We start from the raw sequence: 19892 nt of genomic DNA, 5'->3' as shown, positions 1-19892 counted from the left end.
TGTAATACTAAAAAAAAAACCTTGGACAGTTGTATCAACAATATTTACCTACTTTAATATTTGCTTCACAAAAAAATGCTGTATAAGAATCCAACAATAAAAACCTCCAACAAAAAAAGGACAATGAAGTGAAACTGACATTCCAACCACATAAATATATAAAAGCTAAAAGCCTTTTCCACCGTTTTTGGTTTATTTTTTAATAGACACACACTGCTGTTCCCTTGGCTTACAAAGAGGAGAGTACACATTTGCAAACATTGCTAGTAAAAAGAAAAGCATGTCAGCCATCTGCATAGATGACCAATACTGCATCTGCTACATAATGTGAAAAGTTCATCTGACTATGGAACTACATAAGCCAGGACAGATATGAGTGTTTTAAATGCTACATTTTCACTTAAGAAAATGGGTGACCCAAAACGGGGAGCAATATTTTACTAGATAACCTGAAAACACTTCACTAGCAGAAAACTGCTTGAAATCAAAATTATAATTTTAGCTAAGCCCTCAAACTTGTGTGTCATTTTCATCTGCAGCAGTGAATCTTTGTAAAATGTGCAACTCCCTCATTTACTGGTTTGTCTTTTATTTCAGTGCAGTAAGCACAGTAAGTAATAATAAGATTATTACATTCTGTACAGTTGATTACACATAGGGGAGGGTGATCATGAACTGAAACTGTAGAATTCAAACGTGATCTTGCCTGTGGCTGTGCAAGCAAATGAACAGCAAAACAATCAGCCTCCATGAGTAACAGTTAGATGTGAAATGAATGACAATCAAAATAATAAAGAAATTCTTCAAATTTGGTGAGGCAGCTCCTGTGTATACAAAAATATTTGAAGTGAAGAGACGTATTTAGCCAGTACCATTGTCTGTCTTTCTGTACTATCAGAAAAAGAAACTGTTGGGTTTGGCCTCAGTGCAAAGTATAGCTTGTGGGGGTTTTTAATGAGATTTTCAGCGAGTTTTACTTTCTGTGTAGACCTCTACCTTCCCAAAGATATAGAAATCATGTAAAAACTTGTTTCAATCCCTGATAGCAGTGAGAACATTTCTAGATCTGTTGGCAATTTCACTATGCAATAGGAAATTTAGTTAATCAAACAGGTTTAGAAGCTTTTGAGTAAGTGATTATAGATATTTTTAGAAACACCAGGGTTAAATAAAGAAATTAAATTAACACCTGATATTAAATTTCCAGGGATTCAGTAGAACTTCAACTGTTTTACTCCTTTACATAGGACGAAGATATTTTTAAAGGGACGAGTTCCAACTTCTGTTAAGGTTAGGTCATCATACTAAAATGGGTACTGGTACTGAGAGGATAATCAAAACTTAAGAAACCTTGACCTTGATAGTAAATTTTTATAATACTGCATGTATGTAAAATACGTAATGTTATGTGCTTAACTATGTTTAATTCTATACTAAATTCTCGCATAATATCCTTTCTCCTGAACTCTCTGTGCTAGTTTATGACAAGCGTCATTAAAAGCTACAATGCCTCTGAATGGGGAAACTTGGGAAACTTACTGCTTGGACTTGTTTTGGTATTTATCCGGAAACTGACTAAGCTACGCTCAGTTCTGAGAGCGAGCGCTGAACGAGCTCTGGAGAGCCGATCTTCAGCTGCCTCCTTGCAGCACCTTCAGGGTAAAACAGCACGTAGAGACAAACGACTTCTCTCAGAAGGTCCCGCGCACCTCGCGCACACCCTAATACTCCTGCAGATGTTCCCTGTAAGCAGGGCATTTCCTCCTTTTCTTCTCTCTCCTACCCAGAACCCGATGCCGCCCGCCTGTCCCTCCCCAGCGGAGCTCCGGGCCCGGCGCTCCCTCACGGGGCCTCTCGCGCCCGGCTCGGCCCGCGCGGCGGGGGCGGGGCGGGGGCGGCCCCGATGAGGGGAGGCGGGGCCGCCCCGCGCGCCCGTCGCGGCTGCGCCGGCGCCGCCACCCCCACAGCGGGCGGCGGTTCGTGCGCGGGGCCGGCGGCCGGCGTGGGACCGAGGAGGGCGGGAAGGCGCTGTCGCTGAACGCCGGCACGGTGATCTCTTCTCTTTCCTCGCCTCCCCACTCTTCTCGGCACCTTCCCTCTCCCCGCTTTCCCTCGCTCGCGACCCTTCGTGCTCTCCCGGCGGGGCCGGCGGCGCGCGGGCGGGAGGGGAGGGGGGAGGATGAGGTGGGGGGGGGATGGGCGGCGGGCCCTGAGAAGAAAAGCGGTAACGGCCGCAGCGCGCGCGCCGCCCCGAGCCCGCCTTGGCGCCACGTGACCCCCCCCGCGCCCGCCCCCTCCTCTCCCGCCCGGCTCCATATTGGCGCCGCGCTGGCCGAGCGCGGGCACAAAATGGAGGTAACTGCGCGGGGTGTGGGGCTCGCCTCCATCGGTCGAGGCGGGGGCGGAAGCGAGGTGGTTCCTGCCGCGCCGCGCGGAGCTGGAGCGGCTTGAATTCCGCCCGAGCCTGCGGGCGGGGAAGCGCGGCGGGAAGGGGGTGGTTGGCGGCAGCGCATTATGGAGCCCCTTGCAGTTCCCGCGGCCGCCGCCTCCTCGTAGCGTTCGTGCCGCGCTGCAGAGCCGCTTTTGCCTGCGATACGCCGCGTTATTCCGCCATGGCGGCGAGAGCAGGAAGAGAGAGGGAGCGGGAGAGGCGGCGCTTCCGCCCCGCGGGCTGCGGCCGCCATTTCGCAGCGCTCGGGCGCGTGGGTGAGAGGGGCCCGGCCCTCGGCCCGGGGCAGAGCTGTGGGCAGCAGGGCGCTTAGTAGCGATCCTGGGGACACCGAAACGCCTGGCCGCGTATTCGGGCAGCAATAGGGCAAGGCGAGCCCTACACGTGCGCACGTTATTGTTCTGTCCTCCCAGTGTTCTTTTTCCACCCCCACCCCCCCCTCCGGCGTAAGCTACCCGGAGTGGTGCGGCAGGGATATTCTTTTAACGCACTTTCTACACACAGTTTTCTCGAAACAGACTTTAGAAGCATTAAAATCGTTTAGTGCAGTACATTGCATCTCGCTGGGGAATGCTGTTACACGTTGTAGCACCTCCTTAATATCTCTTACTGCTGCCCAGGAGTTAAAGGGTGTCGGGAGCCTTTGCTGCTCAGGGAGGTGGGGGAAAGAAAATTGTTTATAGTTCTCTTCCTTTTCTCCACTCCCACAATTAAACATGCAAAAAAGACCCAGGACATTCGGTGGCATTCTGCCATGATCCTGGTGAGCAGCACGGAGGAGTCTGAAACATACCTAGAGGAATCATTTTTACTCTGCCTGGAGGCAAGTAGTGATAGTCTCCCCTTACCTTCCTTTCTTCAAAATCTTGATGATTTTTTCCTCAAGTGTTTCAGAGTATGGCAAGCAAAACTAGTGCTGCATTTCTGTGTGTGCATGCGCGCAGTATTTTTTTTATCTTTACTCCGTTCACTGACGGCTGAAACTTAAAAAAACCAATGTCAGGGAAATCAACAGCTCACACTGGCATCTGTTCCTTTAAAACGAGAAAAAACTGGATCTCTTATCAAAGCAGCTAAAAATAACTTTTTCACATAAGCAATTGTTTTAGCTACTTCGGGGTTTAATAACTGAGAGGGGTGATGTGTTCAAAGCATTTTAAAGTGGTTCAGTAAAGCTTGGAATCCTATCACATCAGGTATTAAGCTAGTATCTTGGGGTTTTTCCCAGGCATGGGTTCCTGTATCCTGTAGGTGTTGGGAATACACTACCAACACACTTAAAACTGAGAATCAGTTTTTTTCTGCTTTAACTTTTAGGTTTGTTAGAACACCCTACTGTATGCACTTTAGGTCCCACTTAAGTTGCTTAGAGAAAAAAACGGTGCTTTTCCATAGTATTCTCTGACTGGATGGGTGAACTTCCATCTTGGTAATGTCTGCATTATCTCTGTTAGCTTTTCTCCTGTGGGAGATAGAGCAGCATTGTGAGTAATAAGACATATCCTGGTGACTTCTTTAAAATAATAATTTAAAGATTTCCTTGGAGACTGCATAAGGTTCTGTAGTTAAGTTGCAGTATCTAATTAGCTCAGTGCTAGTTGAACTAGCATTTAATGACAAAATTGTTCTGAATATTTCTATTCAGAGTTTGAGTATGCTGTTGGTAATACGAATTTTAAAAATTAGTGCTGTCAACCTTAAGAACTTTCTGTAGCACAGCATAGGACGAGCAGGGCTGTGTTCCACATGAGCTGGTAGTGTGCATTAGCAAGAAGACAACTCCCTTTTTAACCCTCGAGGCCTTCAGAGGCCATTGGGGCAGAGACCATGCCCCAGAGCTTATGTTGGCCAGTGTGGAGCCTTCCTGGTGAAAACGGCAGGTCCAGGAAGGGATTCATAGTTTCCATTACTTTGAAAAGGTATTTAAGTAAGGTTATTCTTTTATTCCTTAACAATTCCTAAAGCTTTATTTTGCCACAGATAGTTTTTTAAAGGCCCTTGAAGTGTTAACGTTGTTTCATACCTCCCTTACATGACTTTAAATACTGAACAGCTCAGATGAAGTACTTAATATCCTAATACCTCTTAAGTCAAACTAATGCTTGACCTCAAGAGCAGGTTTAACACTGTGTAGAGAGAAACTGAAGATAATTCAAACACTTGGTGAATACTTAATAGAACCTTTAAAATTGTTAATGCATCGAATTGCAATACTCATGATTTGGCAGCTAAGTTTTAATTTGAAGCTGGATTTTAACAAAGTTACGTTTAGGAATTTCCACTTCGAATAACAGCATATATTGCTCATTAGTAAGGACTTGCCTGCCTTTCCATATGCAAAAACAAAATTTGCAGAAAGAAAACTTGAAAAATAAACCCACAACCCAAACAAATCCCTCACAGAAGTATGCCTAATCTTGTAAATATCTATGCTTATAAATGAAGCACAAGTATAGTTTCGCTGAAGTATGTTATGTAGTTAGCAGTATTACATTTTGGCTATTGTAATAAATCTTCAACATCCAAAGTAGCAATGACTATTGGCCAAAGATACCAATACATTAGTACTAGGACTAACTGGAGGATCCTAGAAAGTTTTATTAAAAAAAGATCAAAGAGAACATGATTTATTTGTTTGGATGTGTAGGTATGGGTTCATTAACTGAGCTTATCTTTTAAAAAGACTTCCTATTTGTAATGGTACCTACGTTACACAGTTCATGGCAGTAATCAAATACAAAATATGGAAGCTAAAGTAATGCAGATGCCTAGTGCTGTAGACTGCTGATGATCTGAAGTTCTTGATGTTGCAGGGTAGCATCAGTAAGGGGTTCTTGAAGTACTCTTAGTGGAAAGTATTTCTTAATACAGGAGCTATACAAGATACACTATATTCTCTAGTGTTCCACACTGCTGGATAGCTGACTGCAAGAGTTCTAACAAGCAGTATTTGCAAAATCTTGCATTTTTTCAGTGGTTAAAAATCCAGAGAAGCAGAATTTATGTAGTGGGTTTGGGTATCGAGGGTGGAATTTGCTGCTTGTGTATCAGTTGTCTTAACAATAGTTTTGTCAGAAAGTAATAGGTAAAGGTTTGCTGCAGATTTTAGTATTAGTTTGTAAAGTGGGCCTGACTGGGATAACAGATGCTTCTTTTACAGCTCTTTAATCGTTAGCTAAGTAGGCTGAGGCTTTTTATTCTACTCTTTTAAATACTTCTGGGATTTTTTTTTCTGCTTTCACCCATTTCTTCTTGTAAAGCCACACCTGTTCATTGCAGCTAGAGAAGGCCCTGTGCCACAGGAACTGGGGTAAGTACTGACTTATCCAACCTGTTTTCTAGGTTTCCTAGATCTAAAAGAAAGGCCGAGTTAGAGTACCCTTCCAAAATGGCTGCTATTAAGGAAGAGAGAGAAGTGGAAGACTACAAGAGGAAAGGAAGACGATCCTCACAGGTGAGAAGATGGGGGTTTTTTATTAAAAATAAAGTAGTTTTAATGGGAAAAGATGAAAAAACCCCAAGTTAACCATTTCTGATACATTATTTTGTTTTCTGCCTTCTTCATCCCCGTATTAGTGGAGTAACTTTAAATTGCAGTTTGTTACTTACAGCTTTAATGGGTGGGGTGTTAAGCATAATGGGGAAATTTTGCTTGTCTAGCTTTCTGTTACAACAAAACTGATTAAATATATGTTTCTGATTAAAGCAAGGTGTAATTATTAAGAAATTCATGGATCCTCACAGTATCAGCAGGAACTTGATTACTTCCTACCTTCAAAGTCCTGTTTTTAGTGGGAATGAAGACAGGTTCCTCTTTTTGTTTTCCTTTTTTTTTTTAAGTAAAAATGGTTGCCTGATAGTCACTGCAAATGAAAGTGAGCTGTACTAAGTAAAAATAACTGTTTTCTTTTGCTTCTAGCAGAAATACCGTAGACTGAATAAGGTGCGTAGTATAGAGAAGATGTTGGGGCTGTTTTTGGGAGGATGGGAGCTAGTTACTTTCTTGGGGCAGGGTGTGGAAAGTGGGAGGGGGGGAAGTTCTTAATACCCTTCAGAAAATACCTTTAAGATGAGCAAAAAGGGTATTAAACGTGCTTATATAGCTTGTAATGGAGGTATTTTTGTTTACTTGGAGTTGTTTGCTTTCTAACATTACTTTTTCAGGTTGCCTGAATATTTTAGCTAGTTCAAACCAACTTCTTTCTGGAATGATACACTACTGCAATGTGGGAGGGCTATACACTTGAATTAAGAACAAACTTTGTCCAACTTGCATGTGTCTGGTAGTGTATGGCTATTTTGTATTGAAGTACGGTGTGTAAAGTCCTTTTTGAAGGAATGGTGAAACTCACTCATTTGGACTTTGAATTCAGTGTAACTGGGGTCGATCAGTTGCGTACTAAATATGCTCTTGTAGTTCACAAAAGTAGATTGCCCTGCAATGATCTTAAAAACTGTTGAGTTTCTAGAGAGCAAATTTCACAGGGAAAGTTGCTGAGGCCCGTTGCCTGTAAGCTTTCTGGTTTCAGAAAACATGTAGGATTGTAGTACCTGGGGACAGGGTGGTCTCGGGTTCATCCGCAGCTCAGGGTTAGGTTTGGAGGCAGGCATTTGTGGATACTAGCTGCTCAGAGGCAGAATGCATGGTCCACTCGAAAACTGCCTCTGGAGAGAAATACTGCAACTCCCAAGAGGCCGATTATTCAAAACCCCTGCCACAGGAAATTTCAGTTGATGGCGACCGCAGGACAGAAGCCGTATCTATCGGCAGCAGCATTGTCTCAAAAGGTGCCAGGATTTCTGCAAAGATGGAGATGTTTCGCAGGAATCGCAGGGGGTTCTAGCTGCCATCTTCCCTCCCCCTCTTGGCGAGAGGCAGAGTTGCCGAGCGCTGTGGTTTCGGTAGCGGCGGTGCGGTGCCGCGGGCGGCAGCAGCGGAGCGGCTCCCGCAGCGCGGGCCTCGCCCATGGCGCCACTGCGGCGCCGGCCGCGCGCCCCGCCCCCGCCTCCATATTGGCGGCGCGGCCGCCGCAGCTCGGCACAAAATGGTGGCGGCCGGGCCCGCGCAGCGCTTGGGCTTTAGGGGAGGAGGCCGAAGGCGGGGCAGAAGGAAGGTTGTCTGCCTCCGCGGAGCCTTGCGGTGTTTCTGGAAGCTCCTCTGACAGCTTAGGGGGAGAAATCGTGTCTTGCGGACCGAGTGCAGGTTGGGTGGTCTTGCAGCTGCTCTCCCCTCTCTTACTAGAGGAGTGCTGCAAAATGGCGTGTGGTCTCGTGCCGTGTCAGCTGAGCTGGAGGCAGCCTGGTTAGGATGGAGCTGGGTGGGAGTTAACGCTGAGGGGTTTTCTGCGCAGGAGAGACTGCTGCTAGAAATAGCTTGCAACTGAGAAACAACATCTTGTGTGGTAGAAGACAGCACTCTGAAAACCCCAGTGAGAACAAACTGCCTAAAAAAACAATTCCCTAATTCTGTAAGAAAATACTGCCTTCTATTTTTGCACAGTTGCTCTAACATATGTGTTCTAAGAATAATTTCTGTTCAATAGAACAGAGAAGCTGTAACAGCAGGTGCTCTTCCGAAAACAGTGGTTCTCATGCACATAATAACAATAAGCAGAAAAGAACTTCACTTTCCTTTACCTGAAAAGTTCTGTGGTTACTCTTTTAAGGTCTAAGCACTCTTGAGTTGCTAGCTGGAAACCCTCATAGCCTGGAATAATATCAAAAAACTGTAAATAGTCTGGCCAGTTTTTCCTTACACAGGTTTCTGATTTTTGGAGAAGTCTAAACTTAATAGTTTCACATAAAAAATTTCTTTCAATAAATGTAGAAGTTTGAAACTCTTACCTTTAGCCTAACCCATCTTTAACATAACCCAACTAAAAATTGTCAGTAGATTTTAAAAATGGCAATAGCAACAGATAACAGCACTTGACATAAAGCAGTTCTATATGCAGAAGGTGCATAATCCTGTAAAATTAAAAGTTGGAATGTAGTGAAAAGGGAGACTTCTTTTTAATGCCTTTGTAGTCTGGATCACTTGGAAGACACTAGAAGCTTTACACTGTAGTCATGGGACCACTGACTGTTAATGATTTGTATGATGATCCTGAGGTAACAAAGCCCTAAATAGGGTTTTGTAAGGGCAGGGATTTACTTCCCAGACAACTTTTCATAATCTTGGTTACCATTTGCTGTAGTACAAACCGAGTGTTATAAACCAATGGTTTGCTGAAGCACTATATAATACAGAAACTCTCACTCAAAGGCGTTTAAGCCTTCCTGGTCAACCCTAGCAGTGTTGCAGAGGTTAAAGCCTCTTTACTTCAGATTTGAGGCAAAATGTCTACACGTAGAAGTCTCTGGCTGTTTCTGTGTAGTTCACCTTAGGATACTGCTGCATGTAGTCTAGTTTAATGCACTGCAGCAGAAACAGTGAAGCCTGTTGAACATTGATGCTGCAGAATTGAAGTCATGCACAGCATAGGTGGCCAGCACCTGGAGCGTTTCACATGCACAAAAGTACCCACTTGCTAAATGAGATTTTAATTTGATTGCTTTTTGTAGGACTTCTCTGACAACGGCACTTGTGAAACCATTTTTTTTGTGAACTCCTTGTCAAATGTATGAGGAAATTGCCTGTCTGCTAAAAATGAGCAGCACTGAAACAGAGTGGTAACAGAGTTACACTCTTAAGCCCATTTCAGTCATGTGATAGAAAACTGGGATCTGCAGATTTGCACCTTTTAAATGTGACTGGTCATATATAGGCAGTGTTACCAAGTGCTGTTAAATTTGCTTGTTCTGTGATGCTTGCTAAGTTACCAATCTTACTGCAGTAGTTGTATCCTCTATTAGTCATTGATGAATTGTTGCTCATGGCAATTATTTTGTCCTTAAGACGTAGGTCCATGTTGCCTCACATTTGAGAAGTGTTGCCCGTAACGCTAAAATCCACATACATATATACTTGCACTTTCTTGCTTCCATGTACTCCAGTAATAAAACCATCAAAGTACAGAATTAATGATTTCAAGGAATTTAGTATTGATAAGTTTCATAAAAATGCATAAAAGTTACCTTTCAAAATGGACATCCCTGAAGAGTAGACACTCAGCCTGAGCAGGAACCTTTTTTTCTTGTGTATTGCGTCCTTAAAATTATTTGTAGTTCTGCATATTTACGCTTCATAAAGTGTTAGAACTTCCCTTTATCTAGCAGTGTTTCATCCCCAGTCCCTACAGCACGGTCTGCAACTCAAAAATAGGCACAGAATGAATGCTGGGTGGTGGGGATCAACTGAGTTGCTAGTATATTGAAATCCCTTTACTGTTTGCATTTTACCACTCCTGAAGTTGTTAGTGTTTTAATTAAAATCACACCTCATTAAGTGTTTACTATTCTGCTGTCTAAACCATTAGAAGTCATTGTTCTTTCCTAAACATGTTTCACCTATTTGTAGTTATAATGTGCCCATATAATTTCTAGTAATTCAGTGAGAATTTAATTCTGTGATTTGTATTCAAAATACTTTTTCCATTTTTTTTTTTCAATAGGGCCATGAGCCAAAGGAGCCGGAGCAGTTGCGAAAGCTGTTCATTGGAGGTCTGAGCTTTGAAACAACAGATGATAGCTTGAGAGAGCACTTTGAGAAATGGGGCACGCTCACAGACTGTGTGGTAAAGTCTCTATTATTTGTTTGTGCTTTTGAAAGGGTTAGGTACTTAAAGTAGCTCAGAAATGCAGAGTGCCTCCTTGTGTGTTTGCAGGTGATGAGAGACCCACAAACAAAACGTTCCAGAGGCTTTGGCTTTGTGACTTACTCCTGTGTGGAGGAGGTGGATGCTGCCATGAGCGCTCGACCACATAAAGTTGATGGACGCGTGGTTGAACCAAAGAGAGCTGTTTCAAGGGAGGTGAGTTAGTGTTCCAATTAACCACGTATCCTAATCTTTACCTACAACTTTAAGCACTTAATGTCATTTTTGGCATTGCAGGATTCTGTAAAGCCTGGGGCACATCTCACGGTAAAGAAAATATTTGTTGGTGGAATTAAAGAAGATACAGAAGAATATAATTTAAGGGAGTACTTTGAAAAATATGGCAAGATTGAAACCATAGAGGTCATGGAAGACAGGCAGAGTGGAAAGAAGAGAGGCTTCGCTTTTGTCACTTTTGATGATCATGATACAGTTGATAAAATTGTTGGTACGTAAGCTCTTCAGTGAGAAATTACTTGAGGATAAAAGTGTTGGGATTTCAGAAGAGCAGTATGTGGAATGAGATGATTGCATAATCAGCTGCTTAACTATTGTAAGGGATAGGGTTGATTTAGTATTAGTTTTCAAAGTAACACATGCCTTACAGCAACTTTCTATGAGAGTTTTGCAGCATGTTGCAGTAATGTGATTTTCTAACTTTCCCTTTTTACTATTTTCTGTAGTTCAGAAATACCATACTATAAATGGACACAACTGTGAAGTGAAAAAAGCACTCTCTAAACAAGAGATGCAGACTGCTAGCTCTCAGAGAGGTGAGTTGTAGTTGTGCATAGCTATTTTGTGTAACAGGTTTTCAATTAATGTAATTCAAGTGAAATATTTTGTAGGTCGTGGGGGTGGCTCAGGCAACTTCATGGGCCGTGGAAACTTCGGAGGCGGTGGAGGGAATTTCGGCCGAGGAGGAAACTTTGGTGGGAGAGGTAAATGGCTGGAATATTAGTGTAGAATGTGATTTACATTTTGGTTTGGGTTTTTTTGTTTGTTTTTGTTGTGTTTTTTCTTTTTTTTTCTTTTCTGTGTCACTTGGCTTAAACACCTATTTTGGCTTAAACACATGTTTGTTCAGGAAAACATTCTCATCTGTTTTGTGTTCTAGGAGGCTATGGGGGTGGTGGTGGCGGTGGTGGGAGCAGAGGAAGCTTTGGGGGTGGTGACGGATACAATGGATTTGGTGATGGTAAGTGTATTGTTCACTTGCTTTTCCCCCAATGCTAGAACCAGCTGTAAGTTTTGCCTTCATTTTGGAAGCAAAGTCTATTTTGGTGATAATGTGATAATAGCAATAATAAAAATGAAATATTTACATTGTAGAGCTGTGAAGAGTTAGCTTTTTTTTTTTTGTTCTTCCCACAAAATGATGGGTGAAAAAATACTTGCCTGTATTAACCCTTTTAAAAAATCTCATAAGGTCATGAGGGAGCTGTTTATTACTGAGAACTAAGTGAGGATTCTCATGTCAGTTGATGACTAAAACTGAATATAAAGTAGTGAGCAACTGCTTTCAGTCAGTTCTTAAGACTTCTTGTGGTTCAGTAGTATATTTTTCAGGATGCAGTTAGGATGAGTATCCAAAATGCATCTGAAGAGAAATGCAGCAATTACCAAAAGGCTGAAAAATGCAATTACCAGAGTGCAAAAAGGGATGAGTGAGGTAGCACGTAATTAATTACTTAGGTCCTGATTTTTCCTAATGAAATAGTTAAGGTAAATGATGCAACCACAATGAACATAATACTGAAAACACTGTGGGACATTTCTATTGTGCAAGTGTGTTGGTTTGGGGTTTTTCGTTACATTGATCTTCCTTACTAGTATTCAGCATTTTGTTAAGTTTGACTCTTCTTTTATTCAAAGGTGGCAACTATGGAGGTGGTCCTGGCTATGGCAGCAGAGGAGGTTATGGTGGTGGTGGAGGCCCAGGATATGGAAACCCAGGTGGTGGATACGGAGGTGGAGGAGGAGGATATGATGGCTACAATGAAGGAGGAAATTTTGGTGGTGGTAAGATTCCAGCTTTAATTCCACGTCCATGGCTCTTAAGGTTTCATTTCACAATGCTGGAAATAGGGTAATGCATAATATGAGTTGTATGTCTGGATTTTAACACAGAAGGTCATGTTGCATAAGGAAAGTTCTTTTTCATATGGCTTAGCTTTGATGAACTACAGTGTTGTTTTGCCAGGGATGTATTTTTCAAAAGGTTTTGGCTACAAATCTGGAGGCAGAGTACAAGAATTTTAATGCTTTTGACTGTTTCAAGTATGTTGTCCTCAGATAGCAGTTCTCAACATGTAGGTCACATCCTCCTTTGTGAGGACTACAGATGCAGATTCTTATAATCTTCTGTATTGTTTTCCCCAAATTCGGGGAGTTAAGCTGAAAAAACTGCTGTATATCTCACTATACCTTCTGATCTCTGTATGCAGCATGTCCATTACAGGGTTGTTTGGGGTTTTTTTGTTTGTTTGTTTGGTTTGGGTTTTTTTGTTTGTTTGTTTTTTGTGGGTTTTTTGTTTGTTTTTTGTTGTTTGTGTTTTTTTTTTTAATAAATTGTAATTTACGTTATTGTCATATATGCAGAGTTGTGCAGTATAAGAATAATGGTGAAACTGTTTTCTGATTTTTGGGGCCTTAATTTGGCCTATTGGGTTAACCTCAACTGGCTTACTCAAATGTGCTTATGTAATGTGATGTGTTTAATCTTCTATAAAATCCAGATTTCTGTCATTAAAGTACAAGGGGTCCCTGTTACTTGTGCATTTTGCAAAGAGGTAGCATCAAAATACATTAACTTCATTTTAAATTGTTCTAAACTACTGCAATTTATTTTTACATTGGATAGTGGAATTTTGTGAGTTTTGTGCCCCAAGTGTAGACCAAACATTGCTTTATAAATTCCTTGTTTCAGGTAATTATGGTGGAAGTGGAAACTACAATGATTTTGGCAATTACAGTGGACAACAGCAGTCTAACTATGGTCCCATGAAAGGTGGTGGCAGCTTTGGTGGCAGAAGTTCAGGCAGTCCCTATGGTGGTATGTATGATTTTGTACAGAAAATATTTTTTAATTAAATCCCTTGTTCATGTATTTCAATATACACACTTCTTTTAGGTGGTTATGGATCTGGAAGTGGAAGTGGGGGCTATGGTGGTAGAAGATTCTAAAAATGCAACCAGAGAAAAGGGTAGGTGTAATGCATATTTATAATGATGATTAATAATGTACAAATGTTCACTGAGAGTAATAATTTTCTTATCCTGTATTCAACAGGCTACAGTTCTTAGCAGGAGAGAGAGCGAGGAGTTGTCAGGAAAGCTGCAGGTTACTTTGAGACAGTCGTCCCAAATGAATTAGAGGAACTGTAAAATCTGCCACAGAAGGAACGATGATCCATAGTCAGAAAAGTTACCGCAGCTTAAACAGGAAACCCTTCTTGATCAGGACTGTCATAGCCACAGTTTGCAAAAAGTGCAGCTATTGATTCATGCAATGTAGTGTCGATTAGATGTACATTCCTGAGGTCTTTCTCTGTTGTAGCTTTGTCTTTCTTTTTCTTTTTATTTTCCCATTACATCAGGTATTTTGCCCTGTAAATTGTGGTAGTGGTACCAGGAATAAACAAATCAATGAATTTTTAACTTTTCAATATTTGTGTAGTTCAGTTTTTCCACATTTAGTACAGAGAATTCTATAACAGAAATGAAATGTAGTTTAGGGTGTTTCCTTGTTAGTTAATAGAGAAGATAAATGCATTTCTCAATTACTATTTTGTATTAATTTAAAGTTAACAATAGAAACACCTATTGATTTGCAGTCTTAAGGGGTCTAGTCTCAGTGTATATACGTAACTGTCATTGACATGAGTTACATAGGCATACAGAGGGAAAACATCTGTATGTTGCATTATAGTTTGTTTAGATGTATAACTAGGATTGAGTTACTCAAATTAGTGTTTGTGAATCATAGAACTAAGCTTTATCTTAATGAAAATTTCAAATTACTTTTTGGTTTGTGCATATTTTTTAATTTGTAGTTCTGTATTAGTATTAGCGCTTCAAGAAAATAAGGCATGATAAATATTTTAACAAGACCAACTTTAGACACGTGAAAGCTGTCTGCCGTCTCATTTGAGATGCATAAGGGATAACTGAAGTTGTTAAAGTCTTGGGTGGAGAGAAAAAGAAATTTGCTTTTTACCTTTATATTTATTGTAATTCCCGAGAAGTTAAGGTGGGGGGAATCAAGTGCCTGTTTCTTTGGGATATACAATGATTCTGTCTCAATAAAACTATACTTTGGGGAGGGTGGCTTGGAATTTTCATCCCCTTTGTCCCCATTTCCTTTTCCCTCACACCAGACTGCACTGTTTCAATTAAATGAGGTGTCAGAGTAATAGGTGTGTTCCACAATAATTTAATGGCTATATACTTTCTTGCATGCACCCTAGGCAATTTTCTGGACACATGCTTCTGACTGGGAGCCAAGGGTAGCACAGGTGTAATCACTGACAGTCCCAGGTAATGCGATCCAAAAGCTCATTCCCCATGGGCTTTTAAAATAGCAGAGTTCTTGAGCTGCTTGCCTGGCAGATGTCTGTGCTCAGCTGAGAGCTCAAAGATAAAACATGATCTAGATGTCTTTTACTGACTAGAAGCACTCCCACAATGTAGAGGAATACAGTCCTGAGTTCCCACAGGTAGAATGAATAGTGTGCTACAACTGGATTTGGTGTAGGGGAGTAGAAAATCTGACCAGTATATGTGGCTAGAAGTTGTACTTCATTCTCACTTCTGACCTCCAAATTAAGGCACTGCAGTCTGTCCTGTCCTCATCTGATGTGAATTCTCTTAACTATTGCCAGGCCAGTGCTTGCTGTCAATTCAGACTCAGAAGAGTAGGGACCCAGTCAATAAAAGAAATGCTCAGACACTTGGCAATATGTATTGGAATTACTCACACCTGTTTCACTTCTGGGTCAATGTGCAGTATAAGGTAAATGCAATTCCAGTGTAGGAATGAATCTGCAAAGATGTATGAAATGGCTTAAGGCATAATCAGTCATATTAATAATGAATTATAATTTTTAAGAAGTGGTAGAAAAATAAGTGTGTTGTTTGAAAACAATTAAACATGTTATTTAAACGCTGTTATTGGAGTGTATTTAGACTGCAGTACACTAAAACAAGGAACCAGTGTCAAGATGGTAGCCTCCAAAATGGATTTCAAAGTCTGCTTATACTTGTCTGTGGAGTTCCGAAAGATCTCAAAAGTTAAAGCAAGAATTGGTGGTTTAGTGAACGCTTCTGTTGTTGTACGTGTTCATTTGGGCTTGGGGTGGGGGGGAGGCTGTACTTCAATAAAGGCATTTTTTAAACAACCCATTTGGAGTTTGAAAACATGGGGTACTAAACCACACTCACTAGGGAGTGAGACACCTAACTGCTGACTTGCTTTGTACGTTACCACACTAGATGTGTAGACTTGCACCTGGGGCCTGCATGTGATTGCAGGGACAACTGGAGGATGGGGTTGGTGTCCCTTCTGACAATTGATCTGGTATTCCTAAATTTTTTTAGAATGTATTGACAGTGTTCTTTTTAACAGGGCCTCTTGTAGCTGTACTGTGACTACAATGTTAACTTTGAAAAATAGTGTCATAATAAACTTTATGAACAAGATCTGTATGCAACCTTTTAAGAGATGGATGTAAGTGACCGCTTTGTAGGTGGGTGGGGTAGCTTAGCTGTTGTTTGTGACCTGGAAAAGTGTAAGCCATGAGGACAGTGATCCGCCAGCTTTACAGAACCTAGGATGTACTTCTTTGATCCATACATTGCTAAGGAGACTCGTAAGACAGGACTTCAGCAGCCTATTGAGTATGGAGAAGTCAGCCTAATTAAAGAATGACAAGGCAGCAGGAGCAACAGCTTCAACTTCCAGAAAAGTGAAGGAATAAGATACTGTGCTGATAGTGAGCAGCTTTCCCAAGGCTAGTTAAATCTGCTTATCACAGCTGAAATATCGAAGAAAGTCTAGCAAGAGTTCTTCACCTTTTGGAACCTCCTTGAGTGATAGCTACTTGAGTTGACTCAAAATCAATAGGTCTAGCATTTAGACCTGAAAGGAAGGGCAATGAGCATAGGTAAGGTTTGCCTTTAAAATTTTTCATGAATTACAAAGAGCGGTGGGAGGTTTTTAAACAAGGTAAGAGTAATTTCTTTAATTTTCAGGTTGAATGAGAAGCTGCTGCTTGACAAAATGGGGAATGTCTTGCACATCCTCTTCAAATGAAGGTTTCTGACTGGGTAAGATTTGTAGCGTATAGTAAAAACGTGTTTAATCCTGATTTCCTTCTAGGCCTTCCTTTGACAGCCTTTTAATAAATATGAAGGGAAGACCTAAGTACTGAGCAGCAAATATTCCAGCCTATGTCATCCAGTGTTTCCTGTTCTCGATGCGGGCTGCTTGCTGGCCCAATTCCTATTGAGCATCTTCTGTTCTGGCAGATAGAAAATTGCTTCGTGTCTGAGATGAACAAGACAAGTTGTTACAAAATGATGTGTTTTGGTTACTGGGGAGTGTGCTGGGGTGGGGGGAAATTGTTCTGTGCCTTGTCATGAAGAGAGGTGCCCCAGAGAAGCCCAGAAAGGCAGTGACACAAGTGGTTCATCAGTTCTCAGCAGTGTGTGACCTGCTGCTGCTGCCCCCGTTCTGGGAGGGAGCTTGGTGTTGGTGCAAGCTGGGATTTCCCTCCCAGGTAGTGATCTTGGCTGAGCAGGTGATGTTGTATTTACCTGTACAAATCAAGGTGCTCCCTTTCAGATTCTGGGTGCTTTCAGGCAGGGTCGTTGAGGCTAAACACTGTTACATGATAGCCAGCTGAAATCACAATGGCATTTGTACAGGCAAATGGAATGGCAATAAAAACTCGTGGAATCGTGATTTTATGCGGACTAGAACATATCAGTCTTGGAATACATATTTAGTTTTCTGCATCTTTGATTGTTACAGGTCCCTTTATATGCTGATCCTGTGCATTCTTAGGAATTCAATTTCTATTTTAGTGTTGCTTACACTTCAGTTGCTCTGAAAGTAGTCAGGTGGAACCTGGCTTAATCAGAGGCACATTCCAAACTGTTACAAGTACTTAAACTTTTCACCTGCTGCCTGTAGTGTCCCAGGAAGTAATTCCCAACTTTGTGATAGTTAAATGTAATTTGGAAGTAACATACAGAGACCTCCATAAAATCAGAAGCTATTTAATTGAAAATCTCACAATGACTGCATATATTTATTAAGAAACATTGAGACAACTTTGTGCTTGGCCAAGGTTTAGCCTAAATCTGACAGTGCAGCAGTACAGTCACTTTGCCTTAGTGTAAATGTGCCAGCTTGTTGCTGAGGTGACAAGCTTGCTTTCTTAGACCTGAAAGTGGAAAACCTCTGCTTTTGCTCTGCTTGGCAGAGCTCCCACAGGTATCTGTTTAGCAACAGGTAATGGGGAACAGCATTGCCCCTCAGTGCTCTAGCACTTGGCAGTTGTCTTTGGATTTTTTTAACAGTAAAATTTTGAAAATGTTTTAACAAAATTAATTTTTAACAAAAACTTTGTAGTTTGCCTTGGTACTAGGCCTGTGTATAAAGCTCTTATCTTTCCTTAATATGAGAGGATTCCACATTTTGCAGACTTGTTCTGTGCTCTGGATGAGTCTTTTTGCACCACATACAGAAATAGATAATCACTGAGAATTATTTTCAGTTTGGTTTATAACACTTGTTAAGACTAATTTGCTTATATTCAGTTATTTATAGCTAAATCTTTTCAGAAATAACTGACCAAAATAAACACATTCATGGGGAGTAATTGGTTAATTGTGTCTCTGTTCAAGAGGCACTTTTAAGAGTTGAGAACATTGTTTCATGGCCATGATTTTGTTTACTGCCTTCTGTTGGAAAATAGCTTTAAATGGAGGTGGGAATGTAAAGATGCAAAGCTAACAAAGGTCCCTAAGGTGCAGTTTTACCGAAGTTAACCTGATAACAACAATACTTCAGGTAGAGAAGGGGGTTTCCCCAGGTAGAGAAGGGGGTTTCCCCAAAGACAGCCCAGATTGATGGAGGTATCTATTCTATCACAGAAAACAGAAATTAAACACAGCACCTTAACTTTTATATCCTTTCAATACTTAAGGTTCCTATTCTTTTCAAGCATTGATTGTGTGATGTACTGAATGCTGTCTTTGGTTCCTGTGTTATGACTTTAACATGTACTGTCTACACTGAGATGGAATATTCACAGATCAGTCTGTGGTCTCTGACAAGTGTGTGTATCTTAAATTATGTGGAGCATGCAAGATCTTGAGTATCACTGAAATTCACATATCTGATGGATGGTTCTTTTTCTGCTGTGGGTGCTACAGGTTGACATCTCTCTCTATTAGCTTTTTCCTGAACTAAAGTAATCCAAGTACCTCCATAGAAGAAAAAATGGCCTTCACGTAGAAGATAATGTCGCAAGATGGGAAACAGAATAAAATGGTATAACTGGCAAAGACTTCAAGAGCAGTGGTGCTAGTGTGCTGACATCTTGAAACTTGTGGTTAAACAAGTTAAACTGGAATGGAAATTTAAAATTTCAGTATAGTCCATAATGGATTGAAATTTGTTAAAATATTTCAATTTTGTATCAGAATAAAGTATATATTGTCAAATGACTTACAATCTAAAATGTGTTGGCATCACCTTTTTGTAGTGCTGTGGAGAACACAAAGTGGTCTGGAATTACTGCAACATATTTTCTTACAGGAGCATCTTTCCAGTTTGGGACTGCAAGCCAAAACCCCTTGGTTCAGGCCTGCTTTTCAGCTTTTGTCTTAATAGTTTTAAAACAATGTTTTGATCAAGAAACAAATGGTTTCCACGTGGCAGCTTGTTAGTGTATGAGATCAGCATTGTGATGTTTGGCACTGTCACTACTTAGGCTTGAGAGCATACTCTGTACCTCAGTAATAATAAAATGAAGGTTATAGTTTACAGTCTGGTGTTTTTGTATATATGAGTAATGTGGAGGTTTTTTTTCCTTGATGATGTTGGGGGGGGGTTGATGTTAGAGCAGCATGTGCTGTGTTGATGATGTGAAGGACACTGGTTTAAACTGAATGCAAGTTCTCACAGATCAAGTTACTTCAGAATGATTCTTCACCTGATGAAATTCAAATAAGGCAGCTGTGTTAACTGCAGAGTTTTTGGTTTTTGCACTTTTATTTTGGTAATGGAAGAAGTATCTTTGTAGTGTGTTTTAAGACAAATGGATGGTACAAATACAGTAGTCCCTGCAAAGGCTGCTGCTTGCATTTGGCTTTCACATTAGTGAACAAATAAAGGAATAAATCGAAGTGCAGGGCAGGAGTTTACCAAGATGTCTGTTTAATAGCTAATTTGAAATTCAAAGTATTTATATTGCAGCTGTAGAGAATGTTTTCTGACAGACATTTAATAGCATAGTTCATGGCAAAGGGATCCCAGGAGCTTTTTAGGTGCTCTGTGCTTTGCCACCAGCCCTTGTGTTTTAAGTTACTGTCTATCAGTGTCGCAAGACTGTCCAGGGCCATGGCTGGGTGTGCTTTTCCCTTGATACCTGTGCTCAGAAATCTTCAATGATGGC

General features: G+C 41.2%; 1 protein-coding gene across 3 annotated transcripts; it reads left to right on the top strand.

The window, feature by feature from the left end:
* Window positions 1-1973: 1973 nt before the first annotated feature.
* Window positions 1974-19261, top strand: HNRNPA3 (heterogeneous nuclear ribonucleoprotein A3). 3 transcript variants are annotated; one of them, XM_062498596.1, is made up of 14 exons: window positions 1974-2044; window positions 5792-5903; window positions 6369-6392; window positions 10003-10125; window positions 10216-10362; window positions 10444-10654; window positions 10890-10979; window positions 11040-11147; window positions 11324-11404; window positions 12082-12228; window positions 13136-13261; window positions 13340-13412; window positions 16459-16533; window positions 18649-19261. In XM_062498596.1, the coding sequence occupies exons 2-12, from the start codon at window positions 5838-5840 to the stop codon at window positions 13390-13392; spliced, it is 1176 nt and encodes a 391-aa protein (XP_062354580.1). In that variant the 5' UTR covers window positions 1974-2044; window positions 5792-5837; the 3' UTR covers window positions 13393-13412; window positions 16459-16533; window positions 18649-19261. The 3 variants fall into 3 exon arrangements, with proteins under 3 accessions (XP_062354580.1, XP_062354578.1, XP_062354579.1); XM_062498594.1 differs by lacking the exon at window positions 1974-2044 and adding an exon at window positions 3009-3272; XM_062498595.1 differs by lacking the exon at window positions 1974-2044 and adding an exon at window positions 3010-3272 and having other exon boundaries at window positions 11055-11147.
* Window positions 19262-19892: the final 631 nt, after the last annotated feature.

The sequence above is a fragment of the Cinclus cinclus genome, chromosome 9 (genome assembly GCF_963662255.1).
Source record: "Cinclus cinclus chromosome 9, bCinCin1.1, whole genome shotgun sequence".
NCBI lineage: Eukaryota > Metazoa > Chordata > Aves > Passeriformes > Cinclidae > Cinclus > Cinclus cinclus.
This window is presented reverse-complemented; position numbering and strand designations above follow the sequence as displayed.

Excerpts from the sequence above, each read along its gene's own strand:
- HNRNPA3 (XM_062498596.1), top strand. The coding sequence starts at position 5,838 with ATGGCTGCTATTAAGGAAGAGAGAGAAGTGGAAGACTACAAGAGGAAA. Across the intron at positions 10,363-10,443 it reads AGAGAGCTGTTTCAAGGGAG|GATTCTGTAAAGCCTGGGGC; the intron begins GTGAGTTAGTGT and ends TTGGCATTGCAG. Across the intron at positions 10,655-10,889 it reads TACAGTTGATAAAATTGTTG|TTCAGAAATACCATACTATA; the intron begins GTACGTAAGCTC and ends TATTTTCTGTAG.